This window comes from Zonotrichia leucophrys, chromosome 1, assembly GCF_028769735.1.
Source record: "Zonotrichia leucophrys gambelii isolate GWCS_2022_RI chromosome 1, RI_Zleu_2.0, whole genome shotgun sequence".
Classification (NCBI taxonomy): Eukaryota; Metazoa; Chordata; class Aves; order Passeriformes; family Passerellidae; genus Zonotrichia; species Zonotrichia leucophrys.
In genome coordinates, this window is record NC_088169.1 from 50,972,379 (window position 1) to 50,996,874 (window position 24,496).

The 24,496-nt window shown below is 39.6% G+C and overlaps 1 protein-coding gene across 5 annotated transcripts in view; it reads left to right on the forward strand.

The window, feature by feature from the left end:
• KLF12 (KLF transcription factor 12) overlaps positions 1–24,496 on the forward strand; it is a 241,373-nt gene that overhangs the window by 76,399 nt on the left and 140,478 nt on the right. For all 5 annotated transcript variants that reach the window (XM_064713382.1, XM_064713389.1, XM_064713400.1 and 2 more), the window contains one exon: positions 17,573–17,662. In XM_064713382.1, the coding sequence (XP_064569452.1) occupies positions 17,573–17,662 (90 nt within the window). The remainder of the gene's footprint in view (positions 1–17,572; positions 17,663–24,496) is intronic.

Sequence of the window (24,496 nt, forward strand, 5' to 3'; positions counted from 1 at the left end):
CATGTCCTGGCCCAGCAGGCTGTTTCACCTCATGGCATGGCCCAGGGCTGCACAAATTAGGTTACTTGGAAGAAACCTGGTTTGGTGTTTCCAAACCACTGTCTGTTTCAAACCACTTTCTTCAGTTCCTTTTTCAGCCTTGACATCTCTTCTGGGGACTGGTTCTAGCTGATGGGACATAATCCTCAGAGAACTAGATTGCAGATGCCTGGATTTGTTATTTTCAATTTCAGTAATTTTGCTAAAGGCTCCTGTCTTCTGCTGGTCAGCAGAGAGCAATAAGCATCTCCAGAGGGCTGTTATTCCCATGGGATTTCTCTGTCCTCCCTGGAAGGACATCTGTTCTGCCTGTAGGATGTGATGGTACAGACACTATGAGTACACAAGACTCCACTCTGCTGGACTCATTCTCCAGCCCTTGGGTTTCCAAAACACCCTGAGCGTCCCTTGCAGCCTGACTTCTCTGCTGCCACACGGTCTCTTGGGAATGCAAGAGCAGTCACCGCGATCATTTCACCTTTTAATCCTAGTGCACTTAGTGAACAATCACACTAATTCTAGTAATGACTAAATTTATACTGCTCCAGAGAGGGAGGCATTTAATTTCAAAGCTGCTTGACAAGACCATTTTAATGTGTGTATTTTCAGAAGTATGACACCAGTTTCCAAAGTGCCTAATGGGGACAAAAATGTTTAAATTCATACTCTCAGGTTTACAGTTTCCAAGAAACAGAATAATCATCATTTCTGTTGAGCATGGTCCATCAGATAAAACAATTTAAGAACAGATATACAGGACTTGCTACTTCAGCTTATTTAATAATGACCCCTTTCTGGTCATTAGTTATAAGCATGTAAGTTCACATGGAAAAAAGATACTTCTCATGTGTGGAGATATTAATTCTCAGTGTTATGAAGCATCACAACTAATTGCATTTTGGAGTTAATCTTTTCTTTGTGATGAAGAGGAGAAGAATCCTCTCCATCTGAACAGTGGTGCTGATTAAAATACATCGAACCAGATACTGAAATACTGTGTATTCTTGTTTTCCTTTTCCTACATATCTGACAATAAGAATTTAGTGGTAGAAATAAATGCATTTGGATTTTAATATTTTTGACATCCTGTGGAGAGCGTGATGTTGAACAATGGCAATTTGTCACTTCTCATATGGTGGTGTAGAAGAATGTGTTAGAATTCAGTAGCTAGCACATAAGTAGAGGACAGTTTAATACTGATACCCACTGCTAACAGACCTGAATAATGATTCCACTGGATATGGTATTTCCTATACCCAAGGACATGTGTCTAAAAGAGAAAACAAGCTCCCAGTATTAATCTAAATCTAACTCTTGTGCTTCCCACATGGTGATTCATTAAGTCTTTCTTGTCCAGAGGTCTGGTGATGAGTCTGGAAAGGGCAAGTTCTCTGCTTTGAGGCTGTCACCTTCTTTTGAACTTTGCTATTTACTGAGATTTTTTGTTGTTCAATTTGATAGCAGTCAGCTGCAGCTGTGATTGCAGTCAGCTGTGATGGACATGTGGGCATAGCTCCAGTGAAAACAAAAGCCTAGACTTTCAAACATTATAGGTAAATCTGCTGAGTTTCCACCTTAATTTTTAAGTAATATAAAAGTATTTCAGTATTTTGTATTATGGAAAAAAAACAAAAACCCCCAACCACTAATGGCTGAACACTTGACAAAAGGTGTCTGAGAAATAGCAAGATACAAAACATTACTTTTTCCTTGGCTTTGTTTTTCCTTTTTATTAAAAAGAGTATGGTATGACCCTCAAACCCCAAACATTTGGAGTACAGTCTTGAGTTTAATTTAAAATATATGGACTTGGGATTAGGTAGTTCTGAAGTGAGATGACAGTGAGAATCTCTCTTGCAAATTAAGGAGTGCCTGTTGGTCTTAGGAAGACGAAAATTAACTTGGATGTGTAGGTTGTCTTAAGTGCAGTGGAACTGAGATGATGTTTGCTGAACTACTCTTTGGAGATTTACATAATGGATGAGATACAGGAGCTCCAGGCAGCATGACAGTGGAGTTTATTTTATCACAGGATGTAAAACAAGCGAATTGCCTTAATAATCTCTGCAGAAAGCAAGGGTAACCTTTTTTTTTAATTTTTTTTATTTTTTTATTTTTTTATTTTTTTTAATATGGAGAAAGAGAGCCAGAGAGTTCACAATATCCTGGCTTTTTATGTACAAGGAACCAAACCTTTATTTAGAATGACCCGAATCCATTCAGCCATCATGCTTTCTTATTGAGGACTTGCAAAGCTCTTCAGGGAGGACAAGCAACATACATCTCTGAAAATATGTCTTGCATGTAGTGAAATGAGATGGTAATTCATGGCTTGATGTAAGATGCTCATAACAGCTTGGGTAATTATTCTGTTATATATTTAAATATATGGAAAGCATTTATAAACCAAGTATACCTGCTGTTAGTTCTGTAGTGGTAATGATAATTTCAAAGGTTTTAGAGCCTTTGTCATTTCAAAGTGGGTGCATCAAAGTGGGTGTCAAGATGCTTTAAGGTTAAAAGGTTGTAGGATTTAATTTTTTATCAAACCAATATACCCTCTTTGGCTGGTATGGAAGTTTCTGTTTTTGTACTTCAGCTGATAGTCTCTCTTCAGCATGGAAAATGGACAAGGAAACACTGGAAAAGTAAATAGTTGAGTGTTGGTGCTAATAAGAGCTATCAACTCTTGTTGTATCCTTTTCAGCTGTGTATTTGGCTTCAAGCAAGAGTGGGATTCTTATGTTATTCTGAATATAAATGTGCCACTGCTCTTTGATCTTTAGCAAAACTTCCTAACGATCAAGGCTACTTAGCACTTTTGCTTGAAGGAAAAGATTTACTTTTGGGCATAGCAAGTTTCCACAAGAGTTAATGATGTCCTTAGGTTCTGGTTTTTGTGAGCTGTATGCAGCTTAAGAATTCTTTTGTATTAATCTTATGTCAATTGCTAGTTCTTCTGGAAGAGCCTGGGCGAGTATTTAATTATAAAATGTTGCACAGAAAAAAGGCATTTATTTATCTAATGTGAAACCAGGTTATCAGAAAAAAGTCAACATTTATTGAATGTAGTATTATGTGAGCTTCTGCTTTTGTTAATGAAAAAACATATTTCCAGTGATTTCAGCAGTGATGGACAATCACTAGTGAATCTACTAGATATGCTGTGCTCCACTCAATTCCCAGATGCAGGCTGGCATTAGTTCTGCCAGATTTCGTCTGGATACTGGATATAGCACTTATTGTTTATCAGTTGATGTACAAAGTTAGATTTTTCTTTTTGCCAGTTGTTTTTTTTTCTGTGTTGCTAGTAAATGTGTTATTTCTGTCAAGTCACAAGAGTGTATCAGTAACAGTTACTGCAGTGTGGAAGGAAGGGCACCAACGTGATAACCCATCTGCTTATATTTGCTGGTGTCTCTCCACAGTGCCAGGCTGATGGGATCAGAGACCGAGGAATCTTTTATAAGAACAGAGTTGTTTTCATCAGAAAGTGTTTTAAAACACTGAAATTCTTCCACCCCGTTGGCTCTGAAATCTCCCACGTGGGGATCTTTAGAGTAAATAAATAAAAGATCACACCAGGCAAATGTGATTTAAAGTGTTTGTAACTGTTCCCTAAACAGCAGTAAAATCCTAAATATGATATGAGCTAGGCAAACAAGGGGAAAAGTTCACTTTAGCCTCCAGACTTAGTATTTGCACTGTGTAGCTATGCAGCACCAGACCCTGTGTACACAGGAGAGGATTCTGAAGAGTCCATGGTGTCTGAAGCACATCCCCCTGGGTTAGGACAGCTTTCTCATACCCTTCTTTGGACCCTCTGTACATTTGTATCAGACAAGTCTCTTATCTGTAATCCAAACCTAAGTGAACTACCAGTATTTGCCTGCACAGAGACAGAAATATTGAATCATTTGAACTGGACATGACTTTAAGGATACAGCCCCACTGCTGTGGACATGGACACCTTTCACTAGGCCAGGTTGCTCAGAGCACCGTTTAATCAGGCCATGAACACTTTAGGCATGGGGCATCCACAGCTTCTCTGGGAAACCTTTTTCATTGCCTCACCAGCCTCACAGTAAAGGATTTATTTCCTAGTATCTAATCTAACCATACCCTCTTTCAGTTTGAAACCATTCCCCCTTGTCCTATCACTACACACACTTGTAAGAAGTCTCTCTCCATCTTTCTTGTAGGCTCACTACAGGTACCAGAAGGCTGCTGTAAGTTCTCCCTGAAACCTTCTCATGTCCAGGCTGAACAATCCCAATTCTCGTAGCCTTTCTTCACACAAGAGCTGTTCTATCCCTCTAAACATCCTGGTGTCCCCGCTCTGGACTTGCTCTAACAGGTCCATGTCCTCCCTGTGCTGGTACCCCAGAGGTGAAGCAGCCGTGCAGGTAGGGTCAGAGCAGAGCAGAGGGGCAGAATCCCCTCCCTGTCCCTGCTGCCCACACTGCTCTGGATGCAGCCCAGGACACGTTTGGCTCTCTGGGCTGTCAGTGCCCCAGGCTGGGTCATGTCCAGCCTCTCACCCACCAGCATCCCCAAGCCCTTCTCAGCAGGGCTGGACTTGATCTGCTCTAGCATGATTGTGGTGGTTTTCTTAAACTGTTGTTCATTTAGTTAAATATCCTGAAGGTTTCAGTTGCAAAAGTTTGCAAGTTGTACAGATCTTAAGGAGTAAGCATTTACTGCTTGTTGTGTTACTGTACCCTGAAGTGTCAGCTGCCTTCAGCTCTTTCTGAGATAGCAACTCAGAAATGCTTATCACATTTTGATGAACCTGTATTCCTTGCTAATGAGGAATAAAGGTGGGCATTTCCTATATTGGCTTCTACTGCTTTGAATGCTGGGGAACATTCCATATAGTCAGCCAGGATTCTGCCCTGCATGGGTGCACATTACTACTAATCTCTTAGTAGGCATTTCAGAGTGACGAGCATGTGAAGTGCTTACTGGTATCCACTTGCAAAATTTCAGCAAAAACTATCCAATCCAAATATGACCTTTATATCTGACCCTGAAGCAGTTGTATGGCAGAATGGGAAGGATTTTTTCTAGTTCTAAAAGGCCTGCTTTGCCCTTTTGAGTAGGGTTCTATGGGACTTGATAATCAGATATAGTCATAACAGTATTAACAGTGATGTCTTTGATTAATCTAGTAGTTCCTCACAGTGGAATGGGTGCTATGACTTCTTTTTTTTTTCTTTTCACAGTTGTGGTATATTCTGGTTAATACTTAAATTTGTGCTTTGAAGTAAGAGATTAGTCCATTGATTTCTGCAAGTATTCTTTCATGTTGCAAATAAATTTAGAGTTCTGTTATTCTTTAGGCATGTGACCAACTGAGAGTTATCATTACTAAAAAAACCCCAACCAATACAATAACAAGAACAAAACCACCATAAACTCCCAAACAAGTGACAAAATACAAACGGGAACCACCACTCACCCCTGAATGTTTCAGAGACCATTTTAAACTTTAAAATAAATAATGGTGGAATTTTGCATTTTTCACTTAAGAGTGGATAATTTATTCTCCTTGGTACCAAATAGGTAATAAAATTACCAAGTTTTTTTCTAAAATTCTTGAAATGATGAATTCATTATTATATTCAGACAGTATAGAGTATACCTCAAAACACTTAAAGGCGTGGACATGCTCACAGACACTGGATGGAAGTCTTGATGGTGCTGAGCAAGGGGATGAGCATTTTAGAAAACAGCACTAACTGTGATGTAACTTTGGTGCTTTTCATCAGAAAACCCAGATTCTTTTAGTTAAAGTCCCATGAGGAGTGATTTTTAAGAAAAGGTATGTTTTCGTGAAAAAAATTCTTAAAATTATTTTTACTTTACATGTGGGGTGGTGACTTGGCATGAGCTTTCAGCATAGAAAGCATTCACGTCAATCAGCTACATTGATTGAGGGAATCACTCACTGGATTTGTGTCCAGCATCATTCAGTGTCTGATAAACACTGCTCTTGAAAAAACTGTGTCTGTGATTTTAGTGGTGAGAATATTTTAGTAATGTTTATTGAATTTCAGCAACCAGAATAATGATGGAGGTAGTTTGTCATGTTATTAATGTTCAAGGTCTGGGTATCTTCAGAAAGATGCAGTGCACATAACACTCTATCTCTATACAGAGATCGTTGTTTAAAAATATGAGCAACTTAACCCATCCAGTTCTTGTGGTGCAAAGTAAATCTAATAAAAGCATTTTAGTCTATGTGAGACATAGCTAATGTGGACAGGAAATCGTTTTCATCATTTTACACAGTGTAACTAAGCCACGTGTTGGGAATAAGTATGTGATTTATACAGGCGCGATTTCTTTTATGTCCTAATGAGAAATGTTAAATATATTAGTATGACTTGGGGCTTGACACATGCTCTGAAGGCTGTGTATGATGCCAAGCAACCAATTATCTCAGTGCATTATTTCTTGAAAGCCTTGACATGGGTAAGGTCACTAGACATTTTTAAAGAGAGCATGATGCTGGGTTGATACAGGATGAAAGGATGATACAAATAACAACATTCTGTTAGATCTTCCTGCTGTGCAATGTATAATCAGGTGCTCTGACTTCAAGAACACTAATGAGGATTTAAAGACCCAGTGGTGCACATTTAGCAGTCACACATGATTCTGTCAAATGCTTTTGCAAAAGAGCGCCTCTGATGTAAGGTACAGTTGAAAAGCAGGTAAGAATGAATAGTTTTATTTTATAGCTTGGTGTAAATCTTCTCAGGGTTTCAGTGAGCACAGCAATAGGTTGATTTGCCAGGTGCTGTTGTTTGGCTGTGATTTTTCCCAGTCCTGAAGCTGGCCAGCAGCAGCAGTACACATGGGCAGGCTGTATCACTGTGTGTTCAGCAATCAAATAGTCCCTGAGAGGAACAAAGGGAAAAGGCTCTGAAGTTATTGTTTGAAGTTCATACTAAGCTGTATATGCTGTGTGCTGGCCATCTCATTTACCTCTGCAGTAAATGTCAGGTAGTGAAACCCTGCAGAAGAACAGACAGTGGCCTAGCTAGCTTTAGGTGCCTTTTGGCAGTGATCCGTACCAGGTACTCGGCACAAGAATGTCAATTCGTTCTGGAGTGCAGCGCTTGAGACCAGAATGCCATGGTTTAGAGCTGATTTACCTTTGATGTTTTTGGCGTGTATTAAACATAAAGAAAAGACATAAAAATAGAAATGTGTTTTCTGTTAGAACAAATGTCCATCTACCTTAGCTCCTTTGCCTACACTAGTCAATAATGGGTGCTTAGGGAAAGGCTGTAGCAAGGCTGTTGGTGTGTGAGTGATGCCCCAGTACCTCTTCCAAGTTTGCATAGCCAGAGGTTGTGTCTGTATTTTTGTGCTTGATGATAGCTCCTGGTAAACAAATCTGTAGAAAAGTCCAGTTGTTTTTCAACCAATATCCAGCCCATCAGACAAGCAGACTTGTCATGAGACCAGCTTCTCTCTGTGTGTAAGTTACAGTTCCAGTGCAAATCTCATGGTTTCCAGTTAGCACCTGCTTTGGGTAGGAGGTTGAACTGGAGATATCCTGCAATCCTAAGAAAAAAACAACTTGGCTATAGCATTCATTGTTCCCCCAGTTTTTCCATGATATTTCATGCTGTAAAATGACTTGGTGTAAATGAATTATGCATTAGCTTGTCTTTTGCCTAGACACACACTCATACATTTTGTTTATAACCTCTGATTTAATATAACTGCCAAGTTTGATTGGCTGTATATAGCAAATTCAGTATCTCTGCCTTTTAAAGAAGTTTTAATGAAAGTTCAGTGTCTGTTAATGTACTAGCATGTGTGCTACTTGTATATTGCTTTCTGATGTTTTCCAGATTTTTATGGCTCTGTCTACAGTTACTTAAACTATTCTTTAATCTTGAAGTTTGCCATTATTTTGATAATTTGCAGTAATATTGTGCAGAGCACTTGTTTTTCAAACGTGTTTGAGGAATCACGGTTTCTTTGAGAATCTGTGGGAAATGCATGTTGGCGACATTTAAAACTTGTTGATTAGAAATTCTTAGCACTTAATTAGAATTGCCTTTAAAATTGGCCCTAATTCTACTATAATTTATTGCTTGTGGAATCTAATTTGACAGTTTTGTACATAAGCATTTTGATCATTCTGTCTTGAGTAAGAAGATACCTTGTGAGTAGTTAGGGTTGGCTTGATCTAGCAGTTGATGCAGTCAGTCAGATCAAAATGTTATTTTACACAATTTTAAAAAAAATTGGTGGATGCTTAAAAATTCTTACTAATGAATTGAGGTGCTTTGTATTTTATTCACTAAATGAACAGAAGTCAAGAGTTTCCCCTTTTTTTGAACTGTGGTTTCCCTTTTTTGAGCTTTGTACTACTCACCAGCTTCAATATTAGTATTTTCTCATGAGTTTCCACTGAAGCGTGTGGGGAGCAGGAAACCTCAAACTGTTGTTAAATAAAACAGAGATTGGGTTGGGACAGGGTGTTAAACATTTGCAGTTTGGGAGTTTCATCACAGCATACACCCTTTCTTTAAACATGTCAGAATAAGCAGCGAGTTTGCTCCATGGTGAGAAGCAGGTCCAGCAATTGCTGCTCCTCCACATGCATGTAAGGTGTGGGGAAATGTCATGGAATAATGCTTAGTTTCTGGCGTGTAGTCTCTTTCATCTGAGTGTGCAGTCATTCGGTTTGGTTTAATTAATCTTGTGTTATTTTGGCCTGTTCTTGAATCAAATGAGCTTTATATGCTTTTGCTGTCTGACTGTGCTTCTGAGGCTGAGACTGTGGTCACAGCTCTAACTGGCAGCTGGAACAGGGCCATTGAAAGAGCACTTGGTTTCACCACTTACTGCCTGTGGTATCTGTGACTTTGTACATGAACTGTGACAGATGGTTTCTGAGGCTCTGTGGGAACCTTCCTACGATACCTGGTGTTGGAAGGTGCAATGCACACAAGGTGTCCTCCTCTTCCTCAAGGCTGCTGTTCCTGTCATGGGCAGCATGACAGGCTGAGCTGGAAATGAGCCACTGCTGGGAACAAGTTGTTCTCTTATGGGTGTCATATACTGCTCTATTTTTAATAGTAAGAAACCCCAAAAGTGTTTTAAAATTGCATGTGAACAAAGAAAATCTGAAATAAAAAATAAGTCTTAGCTGAAATTCCTGAATTTTGGTTGTTACAAAGACTGGCTTTTCCTTGCTTCGTTTTTTGTTCTGCCTCTGTGCTGGAGCTCCCAGATCAGTGAGAAACAAGGAATTACCTTTACTTACCTGCTGCATGGAAGCAGTGCCAGTTGCCTAACATTTCTGTGCCTCAGCTGCTAGAAGGCACTAGGTGTATTTAACGTTGGCGTAAGCTTATATTGCTCTCGTCCAGAGGATACAGTTTGTAATGTCTGTGCTTTGTAAGAATCCAGATTTTGGCCCTGACCATCAGTTTATTGCCATGTTTTATTTTAGGAGAGTGATCATGGCAACTGGAGGAGGACAAAAACCTCAGTTGGGTTGCTGAGCTGAAGGGTTGGGTATGATCCCATGCAGCAGTGGGACAGACAGTATTATTGGTAGTGTGTTTGTTTACTTCGAAACACAAATGGCAAGGGCTGGCTTAATTTCTGAAGCAAGTGATGATGCCCAGGCCTATGAAAGTGCTTACGTGGTTGTTTCACTGCTCCCTCTGGAGCTTTGCAGTTGTAGAGATGAAGGTGCTGTTGCTTTGAGGTGATGATCTCTTTGGACTGCATGGAGTGAAGGTGCCAAGCAGATACTGTAGAAAGCATTTATTCTTCTTGGCAAAGAGCCAACAATGTTTGGCCTGCCACATAACGTCTCGTGCACAAATTTTGGACTAAATTGTCTACTACTGCTACATGCTAAATGTTCTTTCTGTTCTCCAGCACACAGAATCCATGTTTTATCTGTCTTCATGGAAGCAGACTTTGCACAGTGGAAGATGGGGGAACTGTGCCAGCCAGCTCCCTGTGCTTTCAGCAGTTAATTTTCTGACCAGAGCAGGCCTAGTCAGAATTCAGAGTAAAATTGTAGTCACTGTGTATCTGCTGGCAAGCTCCTGGGCAATGCTATTTAATATTCATTTGCTCAGCAAGTACAAAATAGTCACAATTTAGACAACAGTGAAGGTAACCTTTAAGTAATATGTGCAAATTTGGTCAATGTAATACTAGAAAAATTATTCTGTTTCCTGTTCCAATTTTTTTTTGCCAGGTGGTGGTGAGGTTTGTTTTTAATTTTAAGTCTTATTCATCTTCAAACTCTTCTGTAAGCTCTTCTTCAGTTTTGAGGGCAGTTGACATACGGTATTAGAGCATTGCTCTGGAAATTGAGCAAGAGTTTTTAAAAAAACACTTGTCTTATAATAGTGGTCGAGGAGAAGGGATAATTTAATTCAATTACCAAGGTGGTGGTGGTGTTGTTGTTTTTGTTGGGTTTCTGGGAAAAAGTAGTGAGTTTTGGCTTGTTAGTAGTCTTTACTACTTGTCTGTACTTCAAAAAACCCAAAGGAGAAACTATCAAGAGTTTATTTTAGTATTACGTATCAAGTGTTCTAAAAAGATGTCTTTTAGAATAATTCTTGTGAAAGATAAACGTAGTACATGCTTTCTGCACATGTACCCTTTCTTAAATATGTGCCACTCCTAAATGATGGCTCTTTTCCCTCTCTTTTTTTGATGGAGAGGTTGGGCTTTTTTCATTATGTGGGACTTCTAAGTGTAAGGTTAAGAAAATCCACAGATAATTAATCCATCGATATTCACAAAAATCAAATATTCTGTGCATGTTGTATTAGAAGGAAAACAATGAAGCCATTAATGTTGATGAAAGTTAAATGTGCGGCTTTGGTGTAAGTACTGTTGGTTGTCACCTATTCTGTCTGAATTCTGTACCACACGAAGGATCCATGGTTCTTTGTAGAAGCACTAAAACTGGTGGGACAGCAGAGCTGATGTAAAGGGATTTTAAGCCATCAAAGCTTAGGGTTGCATGCTGAGTTTGAGAAACAGCAGATTGGCCTCTAGTTGCCAATGCACTTGATGATCCTCTGTCACCTGGAAGCTGCTCACATCTCTTCAGTTCTATTTATATTCCCTAAAACTAACCTAAAGCTAATAAAAAAAGATTTTAGCAGCAAAATTTGACATCTCTGTCATCTTCACTGAATGTTGTCTGGACATGAAGTCTTTTCCTGGAGACAGATCTGTAAAAATATGTTGCAAATTACACCATAGCTACATCCTTAGGATTTGAGTACTTCATAATTTTGAAAGTCAGCTGTTTGCAAAACTAGTAATATTTTCTTCAAGAGATCTAGGCAATGGACTAGGAATTTGAGAAACTTGTTTTGCGTGTGCACATCTTTGTACTGGTATGAGTGGGATACAGCTGCTGGTCTGGTATTTCCAACAAGGATCTGAGCTTGGGAGCATGTGCTGAAGGCCAACTCTTTGCGTGTGCCTCAGGCACTGACAGCATCAAGTCACTGCCGCTGTTGAGGTTTGGGCTCTACCTGGCAGGCACAGTTGTAATAGGAGACCACACTCAGAATCCTTCCTAAAAAGCTTAGAGCTGTGATGCCTCCCTGTTCACTGGATGCCTGGCAGTCTGTGTCCCTTCTCACCAAAGAAAATTAATTTTGAATTGAAATGAACTAGAATCAACCCCACCCAGTTTCATATGAAAATAGTAAGAAGTCTAAAGCTGTACTTCACTTTTTTTGCACACATTGTTTTGGCTTTCCTTGAAGCATCAGTAAAGGCAAACTGTAGTTTTCTGGTGAACTGAAAATCCAAGTTTGGAGTAAAATACAGAACTACCAGAATCTCTGCTTTCATTATGAACATTTCACACAGCTATGGATATAATTACATATGATGAAGATCTTATGGCAAGACATGGGCTGTTACCCCCAGTTCCCTGGCAGAACTCCCAGTTAAGTGATTCTCTTCTAGCCACATGAATATACTTTCTCTAACTGGTATGTTTCATCTTAGAGAGAACTGCATTAAAGTGAATAACAGATCTCATTGTATAGTGTATAAAGGTCTTAAGAAAACTAAGTTAGTTGACAGATTTCCTTGGCTTCCTTTGCCTATGATAAGAGATGCTAATCCTTCATTTTTTCTATTATCCCTTGAAACTAAGAGAAAATAACAATTTCACCTTTTGAAAAACTTACCTAGTCACACCATTAAAAGGTTCTACTTTACCTTGAGTGGATCACTTCACATTTTTTGTCTTGGTGTGTTATGCTGACTCTTGCTTTGATGAATAACTTTAGTGTAGTAATGTAAGCAAAGAGAATAATATAAATTTGGGTATACTTGTTGGGAAAAATTAACAAGGTAATCTTATTTATAGGGCATGTAACTGACATAGGTTACTTCATGGTTAGTTCAGAGATATTTCTAAGATGTCTGTATAAATAAGCAAGACTTAAAGCTCTGTGTTTATCCACTGTCAAGAACATTGTTATAACAAAAATTGCCCCAAAAATATAATGATGAATTAGGAAATTATTGTAGATACAGAAAACTTGTGTAAAAAAACCTGAAGATGAGGCAAGGGAAGTTTTGTGTCATAGCTTTGGGTCAGAAGGACTGCCTGAAAACTGTTCATGGCTCTTAGCTGTTCAAAGGTACTCCCATTAAGCTTGAAACTTTTCACTGTAGCTTGAATGGTGAATTTGAGACTGCTCTTCTCTTAACTATTACTTCATTTCTCAAAATCAAAGTGTGTCATGTTAAAAGTTAAGTTTGTACAGAAAAGTAAAGGAATATTTGGAATGAAGCTGGGCCTGGGCAGAAGGCAGCTGGGGGTGGAGGTGCTTAGTTTTAGCCTTTGTTTCTCACCATCCAACTCTATTTGCAATAAATTAATTTTCCTGAAATCAAGTCCATTTTGCCTGTGTCAGTACCCCATAAGTGATTTTCTTGTAATTATCTCATCTCCTGATCTTTTCTATATTCTGTTCTTCCCTTGTGCTATTGAGGGAGAGGAAGAATGTAGCAGTGGCTTGGATGGATATAGCCATATGGTAGATGCCTAAGGTCAAGCCCACCAGAGTTTTAAAAACTGAATTGTCAGCTGAACCTTTCAGGTCACCATGAAAAAAGCATGAAAAAACCATGAGTGTCTCTGTCTTACCAGTGCGCAACTCTGTTCACACTTCAGTGAGAACTAAGTTCTCTTCAGTGAGGAGAGTGAGACTAAGCCTTTCATTAGTGGCAGCAGTATCAAGCATCCTCTGCCTTGCCTCTGTATTGCTTGTGTGTTCAGGAGTGGAATGTGGAGACTTTCTTTCACAGGAGTGTAAATGTTTGTCAATCTATGCCGGAAATGTGAGGTTTGAGTTCTGGGTGCTCTGAAGCCTGAGCTCAGTGCTTGCTTTCTGAGTTTACCAGGAGTAGGGCTTTAGTACTGAGCAGCTAGATGTGAAAATCTTGGAGAGGGAGAAAAAACTGTGATGTGGAGTGGGGATATCTGGTTTCTGTCATCTTATGCTTAGAAGAAATTATAAAGGGGGTTTCAGGGTGTCTTTGGTGGTATCTCAGAACAGGAGTCTGTTGTGGCATCAGATACTCTCTGGTTGTTAAAAGTTTGCAGTGTGTCCCAAAGTGAAGAAGTTGCCTACAAAACCTTAGCACTTCTTGTGAATGGCAAATATCATAATATTTCAATTTATAGTTAAATAAACACTATAGGATGCTGAGGGAGTTTGCGTCAGGATGAAATAATGAGATTTTGGGGGATTTTTTGTTCCTATAAAGTAGTGAAAGATAATTTGATTAAAAGTTGCAATGGAAAGCTATCTTCATGAAGAAAATGCCAGCGATGGCTGTGGAGGTGCTGAAAATTTAGGCTTTTTAGGAGCGGCAGAGTCTGGTGTTGCCACAGCTTCTCAGAAGAGCTTGTAAGCTTGAAAGCTTCTCTGTCTTGTGGAACAACGGCTCTAGTAGCAGTTGCCCATACAGACCTGGGTATGATTTGTGTTTTTAATTAATATTTCAAGGGAAAAAATGTCCAAAAGTGATTAGTGGCAGGTTCCAGCGGATGGCACTGAGAAAGAGAGCATTATCTCTTTTAGGATGAGTTACTCATCTGAGAGAACAGATGTTTTGGTAAGGTCATGCAGTGTTTGGCTTGATTGTCTGCCTGGTTGAGGACCTACATCTGCTGTGCATTTTACGAAGGTGGTAAAGGAGTCCACCAGGAGGGTTGAGGTGGGAGACTAGAAAAGGAAGGACTGTCACACAAATTAAGGTACCCTTCACCTGAGCGATTTTGGGGGCTGGAATTTAGCTACCACAGTTAATGAAGAAAATGAGTTTGCCTGAATAATGCATTGGCTCAATACATCACGTCACCTATCTCTGCTGGTGGGTCTCACGAGTGTCATCAGTTAATGTGGGCACTGGAGCAGCCTGGCCTCACTCTGCTGTGGATGCTCCATCTGCTTGCCTGACCTTGAAGGCTCCTGGAAAAGCTCAATTCATATCTCCAGCCCCAGTGGGAGTAACTCAAGCCCCTTTGCCTTAGGTGATAGCCCACTCTTCGCAAACTTCAACAATTGTACCTGGTTTGCTGCATGGCTTTGAACATGCTGTGGTGCAAGCACTGGTTATGGCAGGAGAGCACCGTTCGGAAGGATCAGCTCTCTGGGTGACTTTGGGCTGATTGTGTTGTCCCTGTGATCACACACAGACTGGATCTTCTCGGCAGGGGCCTCTCAGGATGTGTCACACAACGTACTTCTAGTTATAAATGCAGAAGAGATCAGATAGTTTGGAAATAATTTACTCCTGTGATTATTGCTCCTGTGAATTATAAATTACCTGAAAGGCAGAGCAGTTCGCAGCCAGAGTATTTGCTCTTTAGACCAGCACTCGAAAGGCTGCTTTTAAGAAATAAGACTTTTGGAGAACAAAAGGAGAAGAGAACACGATGAAAATTTAGTTAAATGTAAATGTGTTAAATGGTACATGAACTAGTCAGGTTTTCATGATTTATCAGTTTTAAACTTCAAAGGCTCTGTTTAGCTTGCATTTTTAAAACTAATGAGTTTATCACAGCCAGTGGGGAAAAAATGGTTCAAGTATATCAGCTGTAAATTGGTACAAAGCACTAAAAGGGACATTAGCCTCTAATCAGATTCTAACAGTTCATTAAACCTGCCTTTCCTCCGTGGCACTTTGTCTTCCCCCCTCCTTCTGCCTGTGCCTCCTGTGTAAGCCAGCCTCATCCCTTTGCTCAGATGGGTAGAACTTCCTCAGGGACACGGTGCAGCATCAGCTCATCCTTCTTTGTCTATGAGCTAAACAGCCTAAGGGGTGTTTGATGATGGTGTATTCCTGATCCTGCTGTAAAATTCAACTGTGCTGCCTATAAATCAAGGAAGCAGAGGGACCTCTCAGCTTGCAAAATAGGCACTGGGGGAGCCAGGAATGCCACGCTGGCTTCTGCTCTTTATCCACCTCAAACCACAGCCAAACTGATGGGGCTCAGTGACACCTGAGGTCTGCTGCTAATAAGTAAACAGTGCAGGGCCCTTGCTGGGGAGAAAGATGTAAAGTCAGGTACCATTTCATCCAGCCTCTTTGAGGCATCAGAGACACTTCCTGTGTTTTTTCCACCTTGTGCCTCAAACACTGAATAAAGATCAAGGTGCACAAAATAATTTGCTCAGCAAACATAGGAAGAACTTGTTTTTCTTCCCCTTCTTGTGTCAGCTTTTAAAAGTACAGTAATTGCACAGCAGCACCATAGCATGGAGTGAGACATCTCAATAGCTTGATGGGTTTCCATTCTCACATGTTTGAATGCACAGGTGTCCTGCTGAAAATTAGTTGTTCAATCTGAAATTTTATAACTCTAAGCCCTTAGAGCTTTTTGTGAATGATCTACATCTACTTTTAAAGGAAAGAAATAGAGATTGCACTTGCTTATCTGCTTTACCATCAAGCTTCTTCCAGTCCTATAGTAAGTAACCACAGCTCTGGGTGCTAAAATACACAGGACTTAAAGTGAGGGTGACAGGGATTTTAAGCAGATAATTTGTTCTGCTTTTGGCAGCATGTTGGGCATATCAGTTTCCTTTTTCAGCACGTTCTTTAAATTACAATAAAGGAGTATGCAAAAAACAAACAGTTTCTGCAGTATTTATATCCTGAAAAGTGGAGGTCCTGGGATGAGATGTATCAATTGGAAAAAAGAAACTATTTAAAGTAGTTTAAGGTTTTAAAATGTACTTTTGGAAGCTCCATTCTGATAGACCATTTTCCTTAAACTTCCACTGAAGCAACCATGATAAGAAATAGGCTATGAATACATTCCTTACGAATAATGACACCATGCAGTGCTGAATGGATCTGCTGCCTGTGAAACACAGGGAAAATGTGTTTTTTTTCCATTCTCATGCAGTTAGAGGACTATGAGGTACCAGAGCAGAGGTGAGTTTCCAGTCTAGAGTCTTCCAGACAGGGCTGCAGATTAATAATAATAACTGACTGTGAATGAGTCACTTGTAGGTGGCGTGTGCTCCAGTTACATTGTTTGAAAAATGGGTGTGATGTCTCCAGATTTCTGTAGCACTGACCAAGGTGTCTGCTCTCATTCTAACTTGAAGGATAAAATGGTTTTTATTCTCTCCATGTTATCCAGACTAAATGGCAGCTGAAGACACTTGCTTTCAAACACCAGCCTTGAGCCTTGGCTGGAGTAGAAAATTGATTCAGGTTGAGGTGCTGTTTGAATTGAAGGCACAAGAGGATTGTTTTGTATGTCCTCATAAACTGCTCTGGTAACAGCAGGAATGTTGATTCAGAGAACCACAGTTCTGCAACTCTTTTCCAGCTTGAAGCTCTCAGCATATAGTGCCCATAACTACATGGACAGTGCATGTTTTTAACTTGCTTTTTTATCTCTCTGAGATAATTTCTTTTGTCTCAGAGGTGTGTAGAGATTTTCATTAGCAAATGCTGATAACTTTATAAGACAATGGTAAGAAATGTGAGCAATTGTGTATTAATTTGTAATATGTGTGGGTACAGGCCTTCACTGTAACTTCTCTCCATAAAAGCTTTCTCTATCAGAAGTACAAGTGTTTTGACTGAAATCAGCTATATCTAAGCATACTGCCAAAACCTTCAAACTGTTTGACACCACTGCTTTCCTTTTCAGTTCTAAAGCAAGGAATTAATATACGTGTACCTGTGTAATTAATTTCAAATTACGAAATAGTAATTGGAGATGATTTTTCCTTGTTGCTTACGAAGACTTAATTCTCTTTTAAGGATAACTGAAAGAGTATTTACTGTTGTAGCAGAAGTAGTAACTTGGCAGCTACTCCTTGAAATTGCTATTACATCCTCCTCGTTAACTTCATTTCCGCTGAAAGAAACATACTTCTACAGTACTGTAGAACTTAAACCAGTGAATTGAAACAAGTGGTTTTTCCATAATTTTTTTATTAACCTTGTCCTTTTTTTGCCTTAGGACATCAGCGCCTTTGAGAACAGAATGTTAATGCTTGATGGGATGCCGGCAGTCAGAGTCAAAACAGAGCTGCTGGAATCTGAGCAAGGGGTAAGCAGAGGTTTGTGTGACCTCACTCTGGTAACCCTTCCCCAGCTTCTCTGTGGTTAGCTGTCCCTCCCATTTTCTTTTCTATGTTTTCCTTCATTTCTGCTGTTCTGGAACATATTTTCTCGGGACTTGTACTGGTGAGCATCAAGTCTGAACACTTACTAAAGTCGTCTGGGATAGCTGGGATGCTGTTGGTGTAATTTTACACTAATAAAAAACGGCGCAGTTTAATTTTAAAAAAAAGGAAAAAAGAATAGATTTCAGTAAAGGAAACCACATGTCTGGGAAGTCCATGTATGTATGTATGTGTCTTTGCTGTTCTGCCTTCTTGGGATATTTGCCTTACTGCAATTGTTTAATCCTTTTTATGCTCATCCTACTCCATTTTCTGTTTATGGAAACCTGCTCTCTCTCTGGTGAAATGCACTTTTTTATCATTAATATAAAGGCCTAAAGCTGGTATCACATCAGCTACTGAATGTGGTACAGATCACGAATTGGATTTCGATTTTTTATGCAGAACTTGGTGTTGGAGTGACAGCTTTTAGGAACATGGGAGGGTATTTTCTTGGAAATGTGGTATCAATGATTGTAGATTACAGCAAGGGTATCTGTTCAAGTGAATTTTTTTTAATAATGAAACTTTGTTTCCTTCTGCACATGGTATGTAATTCCAAAGAGTCCAAGCCACTTTACTAATCTGAAGACAGATGCCTTCAACAAGCAGCCTAATAGAAGCAGCAATGCTATTGCCTTGTAGGAATGGGCTTTTACCTAATTCTGTTACTTGGCTTTTCCCCTTTCTGCTGTTTTTTCAGTTATTTAATTGAGAATTTGAATGATATAGAAAAGAGAGAATTAACTTTCAGGATGACTTAATTTGAAGTACTTGCAAGGAAATACCGGTTTTTCAGGGTGTTTTTGAGGCTTTAAGTTTCAGAGGAAGAAAAAGGTTGGCATTTAATCGAGTTCTTGCTCACCTCTGTCTTCTTGAGAGCAAGAACCCTCAGAAATTACTCCAGTATCAATGTAGTTTGTGGGAATGTAAAAAGTGAACTATTGTGTGATCTGAGATGATGAGAAGAGAGATACATTCATTTTTAATACCTTCTGGATGCTTTGCATTATGTCTTTTTATGTAACAGAGACGTTTCTGTGTAGTGTTCAGAAGACAAAGGTTCCATTGCCATTTGCCTTTGTTCAGTATAAAATGAATTCTGTGCATGATACATATTGCTGGGTCCTTTATGAAGAGTACTTCTTTAGCAAACTGTGAGTTGTTTCTGGAAGACCTGCTTGGTGTCTTAGGAGCTGGAAGGAAATGAATAATCTATATAATTTTTTAATTTCCTTAGAGCTTTTAAATAAAATTTTATGGACTTCTGTATAAGCAGAAAATTATGTCACTTTTTCCCCCAGTGACTGAGCCATTGGACAAAGAGCTTGTTTGATTTTGAATTTTATGCACTTTAGTACTAATTAAGTAGTGTCTGGTCAAGAGTCTCTGGCACCTTTATGATTCTTCATTAGGGAACAATCAATAAATACAAAATGAATTCTGCAGTTCACTGGCAGAGGAGCTGGCCGTTAGGATGGCAATTTTCCAGCAAACAGCTTAAACTCTGAAGAGAGCTGGTTGAAACAGATGTTTGGCATGTACTTCGGAGACTGCTTTGAATGTAGATGTTGGTGTACATAACAGGGACAAGTGTTTGAAGGATGTGATTACCAAAATCAGCACGTGGAGCTATTTGGGAAGATGAATATCATAACTGGGAAGCATGGAGTGGGAACTAAAGTGTGATCCAAGTAGTAGGAGTTAGAAATTGTGGTGTCTGTGTTGTTATAGTGCCCAAAGTCCCTAGATTTGCACCTCCATCACAGCATATGTGTGTACAGGGAGATGCAACTTCTTCTTGAAACTTTGGGAGCTAGGATGGCATTTTGAGTCTTCTGAGCATAATGGCCAAAGCTTCATCACTTAAGAGCTGAACACCAAACAAACTCTTCCAAAATTCAGAGGAAGACATTTGGGTTTTTGCTGTTTTGGCTTGGTATCAGCTGTTGGTTCTAGGTTTGCAAGGACAAAAGTGAGACATGGGTTAAGGATTATGTAAAAATGGTTTCATCTGTGATTGGAGAATCATGAAGGCAAATATCAGTTGTGGAGGACGAAAACAACAGGGTCGGGAGCACCAGTAGCCCTTGACCAGGATGGTGGGCATTGTCTATCAGACCAGAAAACATTGAGTTGTCATGCTTGCCCATGAGGCTTTGGGACCCTGTTGTCTTAGAAGTCGTACAGGACCACTTTGAGTTGTCGCCTGTTTAAGTCTGAGCCCATATTTCAAATAAACATCTTCTTAATTTTAAAGAATTTTTTTAAGGATACGTTGTTTTTAAGGATACGTGCCTGTTCCTTGTAGGTATGTTGAATGCTTTTCTGCAGGACACGTGAATATGTCATCCAGAAAAGGTGTTGTCTCTGTGGTTGTGCCTTGGATAACTCTACCTTGTGATTCATAGCTTCCAAGGTGGGCTTCACACACAGAACCTTGCTGGGGGATTTTGGGTGTTGTCTGGCCATTTATGAATGCAGGACTGTGTTGCACACCCAGCTGGTCCTCCCTTGACCTATTTACTAAAGAAATATAAAATAACCCAGCTTAGAATTCTTGGTAAAATGAAAAAGGATCATTCCAGTAACTGGACAACGTTGAAGTAAAAAAAACTCAGAAGGAGCATTCCCACCTGCAGCACCAAAATCAAAGTTTTTATAGAAATAACACCAGCTTTTAACCTTGAATTACTTTCTCACTTACTTTTTGTGACATACAGTTGAGAAAAGTGTGCCATGTGGCCGTGCACATTTCATTCATAAGAAATTCATCTTCCCTGTACTGCTCTGGGCAACTTGGCCTTCACCAGGTTGTCTCTTGACTGTGTATGGTGGTAGCAGAAGTCATGTATGATGTAGATGAGAACCAGGACAGAGCAGATACTAGCAAGGCAATCAATCCGTTATATTCCCTTGTTTCCTGTTTTGATTTGGAGACTTCAGTCCTTTTGCAAAAGAGGTTAAGTGTAATATAAGATTCTTCTCTGCCATTTGTGCATGAGCTCCAAGATCTTTTAACTTTTGTGTTATGTGTTTTGTTTTGTTTCATGATTGCTCTTTTGCTGTATTTGGGTGCTCAGTCCAAGCTTGGTCTGATACCACTGAAAAGTTTAAGTAGTTTTCTTAAAAAAGTAGTCCCAGCCATTACACTGCACAAGTGTTACTTATTTAGAGCAAGTGAAGGTGAATTTGTAATGCAATACTACAGAAGGAGTAAGCAAAGAAACTGTAGTCCAGCTGAGATTTTAGGGTAGCCCTGGGAGAATGAAACGGCGTGAGGTACTCCTGGCTGCAAAGCAGCCCAGCCTCTAGCTGAGTCTGAAAGGAAATTGGAGCTGGCATTTCAGCTATGCCCCATGCACTAGGTCCTTGGAGCCTGTGACTGGAGAAGAGGTGAGCAGGACTCTGGAACTGCAGCCTGTGTTGGTGTGGTGAAGACAAACCTTTACCAGCCCTGGTTTAAGACACTGAGTTGAAGTTAGGTCATTGTGGGAGGCTAGGGTTTAGGCAGTCTATAAGGAAGACATGCCTTTTGAGGTAGAGGTTACTAGTCAGATTTGGAACAAAGAGGTATTTACAAGGGAAATAGATTTTTTTCTTTGCTTTGGAAAAACTTAAACCAGTTCTGCATTGTTTTATTGTCACCAATTTACAGTAGTTTAATGCTTTTTAGAAGGCCATCAGCATTAGCAAGAGCACATGCTTATTTTTCCAGTGAGCTACTGTCCTTAATTTTGCACAGGAGATTTAATGCAGTCTATTGTTTGAGGCTTCAGGAAGACACAGTGCTGCTTTAATGATTTTATCACAAATGAAAAAAAGACATTACATAAAAGATATTGCATTCCCCTTTAACAAGGCTTCATTATTATCTCCCCTACTGTGGAACAGGAGCTAGCATTGCTAATAAATTGGGAGAATTACTTTAGAAATATGAATTTGCTTATCATTTAATATCCTCCAGTGACCTGCAACTTTAGATCTTTTTGGCTGAAGTGAAATCTTTCTCAGTTACCAGCTTCAAAAAAGGACATGAAGAAGAAGGTGGTCCTTCTCCATGAGGCTGAAGGTGGGGTACTTGAGCAGGAAAAAAAAAAAATCTTCATTCTTTGTGTCAAAAACTATTCTGGGAGTAATACTTCTTATTGCAAAAATGTGTGGAAGCTGGATTAATGTATTGGTAATAAAGACTGGGCTGAGAATTTAATAGCTGGTGGCTGTTATTAAGAAGTTAGGGTGTATAAAGCCAGTGTTGACTGGCTTTAGTGTTGAGTCTGCTAGTCATTGCAGAATGTGGCCCATTTTCTAAAAATTGGTAAATGTGTGCAACTTGGTGTTCAGTTGCACTTTTTCAAGTATTTGCTGAGTTGGCCTGTAAGCTGTTGTTAAAAGGAGATATAAATGTGGGACTTAGATCCCACAATCAATCTTCAAATACAGAGAATGATGAACTGCTAATTTTCATCAGTCTTTTTGTTTCCAGATCTGCAGTCTCATCTGTTCCTTTGCCTACATTATGTTCTCTCAAATCATCACTGGAGGATTATATATCTTACTCTGAAGTCTCCTCCTAATTCTTCTTGATCTGTCTACATTCAAATCACTTATCATGACTGAATTATGAAAAGAAATTATTAAAATGACAAAACCCTTTAATAAGCCAATATTGTTCCATGTCTTTCATAGCCAGCCAAATTATCTTCTTGTCTCATATCTGAAAAATGCCATCCATCCTTACGTTGTTCTATTCATAAACATGTTTTACCTTAGCCTGGGTAATACTGACATAAATCTCTTATTTTTAAAGATTTCCAAAAATACCAATACCTATTCACATTCAGTTGAGAATAGTCTCAGTAACAAAGCTTATTCCATGACTATATGGGGAACTGTTTTGCAGTGATTCATTCAGCTTTGGTACAGTCTTTGTATTGGTAGAAGAAAGAGCACTTCTGATATTTGCTATTGTCGTTTGTGAGTCTCTGCTTCATTCAATTACTTATTTGTTTTCTGAATTACTTAATGTTTAGCATGACTGATTTGGGGAAACATGTTGCGTGTGGACAACGTGCATGTATCAGTCTCTTCTGCAGAGAAAGGCCCTCTTGCTTTCTGTTGGTTTTCTTCATCTTGCAGTTGGCATCACTCAAGGAGTTAAGACGTGTTAGAACCACAGCTGGTACAATTCATTGGTTGCTTTACAGTGCCATAAATGTAGAACAGTCTTCAGAAAGAGGTCAAGATTTGACTCCAAATCCAGTAAGGACCTAACTTACAGGGCAGGATGCAAAGCCCTGTGAGAAGTACCTAAGGAGATGCACTGTATTTCCTGAGCACTGCTGAAGGTTGTGCTCGCAGCCCAGAAAGGGTGCAGGTCACATCCCAGAAGGGTTATGTCACTTGGATTTATTAGGTCAAATCAAGCATCACAAGCTGATGAGTACTGTTTCTTGTTGAGTGGAAGCTTGCATGATGAGAAAAGGTAGCCAACTCCTACATCTTTGCTGTCTTCCTGGCATTCTTGCTCAGTCCATTGCCAGTGACTCAATGACATTGGGGAATGTAGGGTCAACTGATCACTGGTCCAAGAAAAACCTACCCAAAGGGAGGAAGGGAATGGTGTTTTATGTCCTGCAAGTCATACTTGCATGTGAAGTCATGGATAATCCTCTATTAAATGGAGATGGGGAGAGTGGGAAAAAGATCCTGGATGCTGCTTTTGATTACAACTGGTGACCTGTATCTGGAACTGCATCCTGAGACATTTTTACTACTTCTGGGACCCCAGCTGCCCACTTCAGGCATGTTTCTGCAGTGCTGCATTATCAAACACTGAACCTTTTCAGTGTTTCATGTTTCTGATTCCTTTTGAAGTCAGCTCATGTGCAGGGAGCCAAGGGTTTTTTTCATGGATGTTGGTGTGGTTGTTTTTTTGTTTTTTCTCTCCAGGAATCATACCCAGAAATGCAATAGGAAGGTAATAGATTTAAAACTAACAGGAAATGATAGCTTAACCAGCTCAGCACACTTGCCAGACAGACTTTTTGCCAAGTTAACCAAGACTGCAGACTAAAAATGCAGGTGGGGTTGTAAGATGTATGATGCTCTCTGAAATTCGCACTAAGTGAAGTATCCCAGATCCTCTGAGACTTAATTTACTGACCATTGCCTGACATTGCTTTCCTTTCCTAGGCAGCTAAGCTGGCTGTTACAGAGCACAGCAGGGAATGTGCTCCTTACTCTGTCTGGTGTTGTTTGTTGTGTGTATGGTAGGAACAGGGGGATTTTCACTTGTGGGTGAAAACTTAATTGTGTGAGGCATTGTACTGATAAAGGGTGGTCCCAGGGTATCTAGGTTTAATTAATCAGAAGTTTAGACAGTCTTTTAATGGTGTTCTTTAGATATTGGTGGCTGTGCTTATTAGGAATTCAGCAGCAAGTGTAAAGGAGTGAAGCAGAGGAAGATCTCTGCTCCAAACAATGTATGTTTACATGCCACAGTGCCATGCCCAAGAAATTTCCTATGTCTATAGTAATAGAAGGGCAGCAATAATATGGTTTCGATTACAAGAAATTTAGATTTTTTATGAAGAACCATTCAATTTGTCTGCCAAGACTGGAGAAAGTTTCATAGAGAATGTGGGATGTTAGCCAGAAACTAACATAGCTTAATATTGTTACAGTTCCATAGCAAAAACACAGTTACAGAATATATC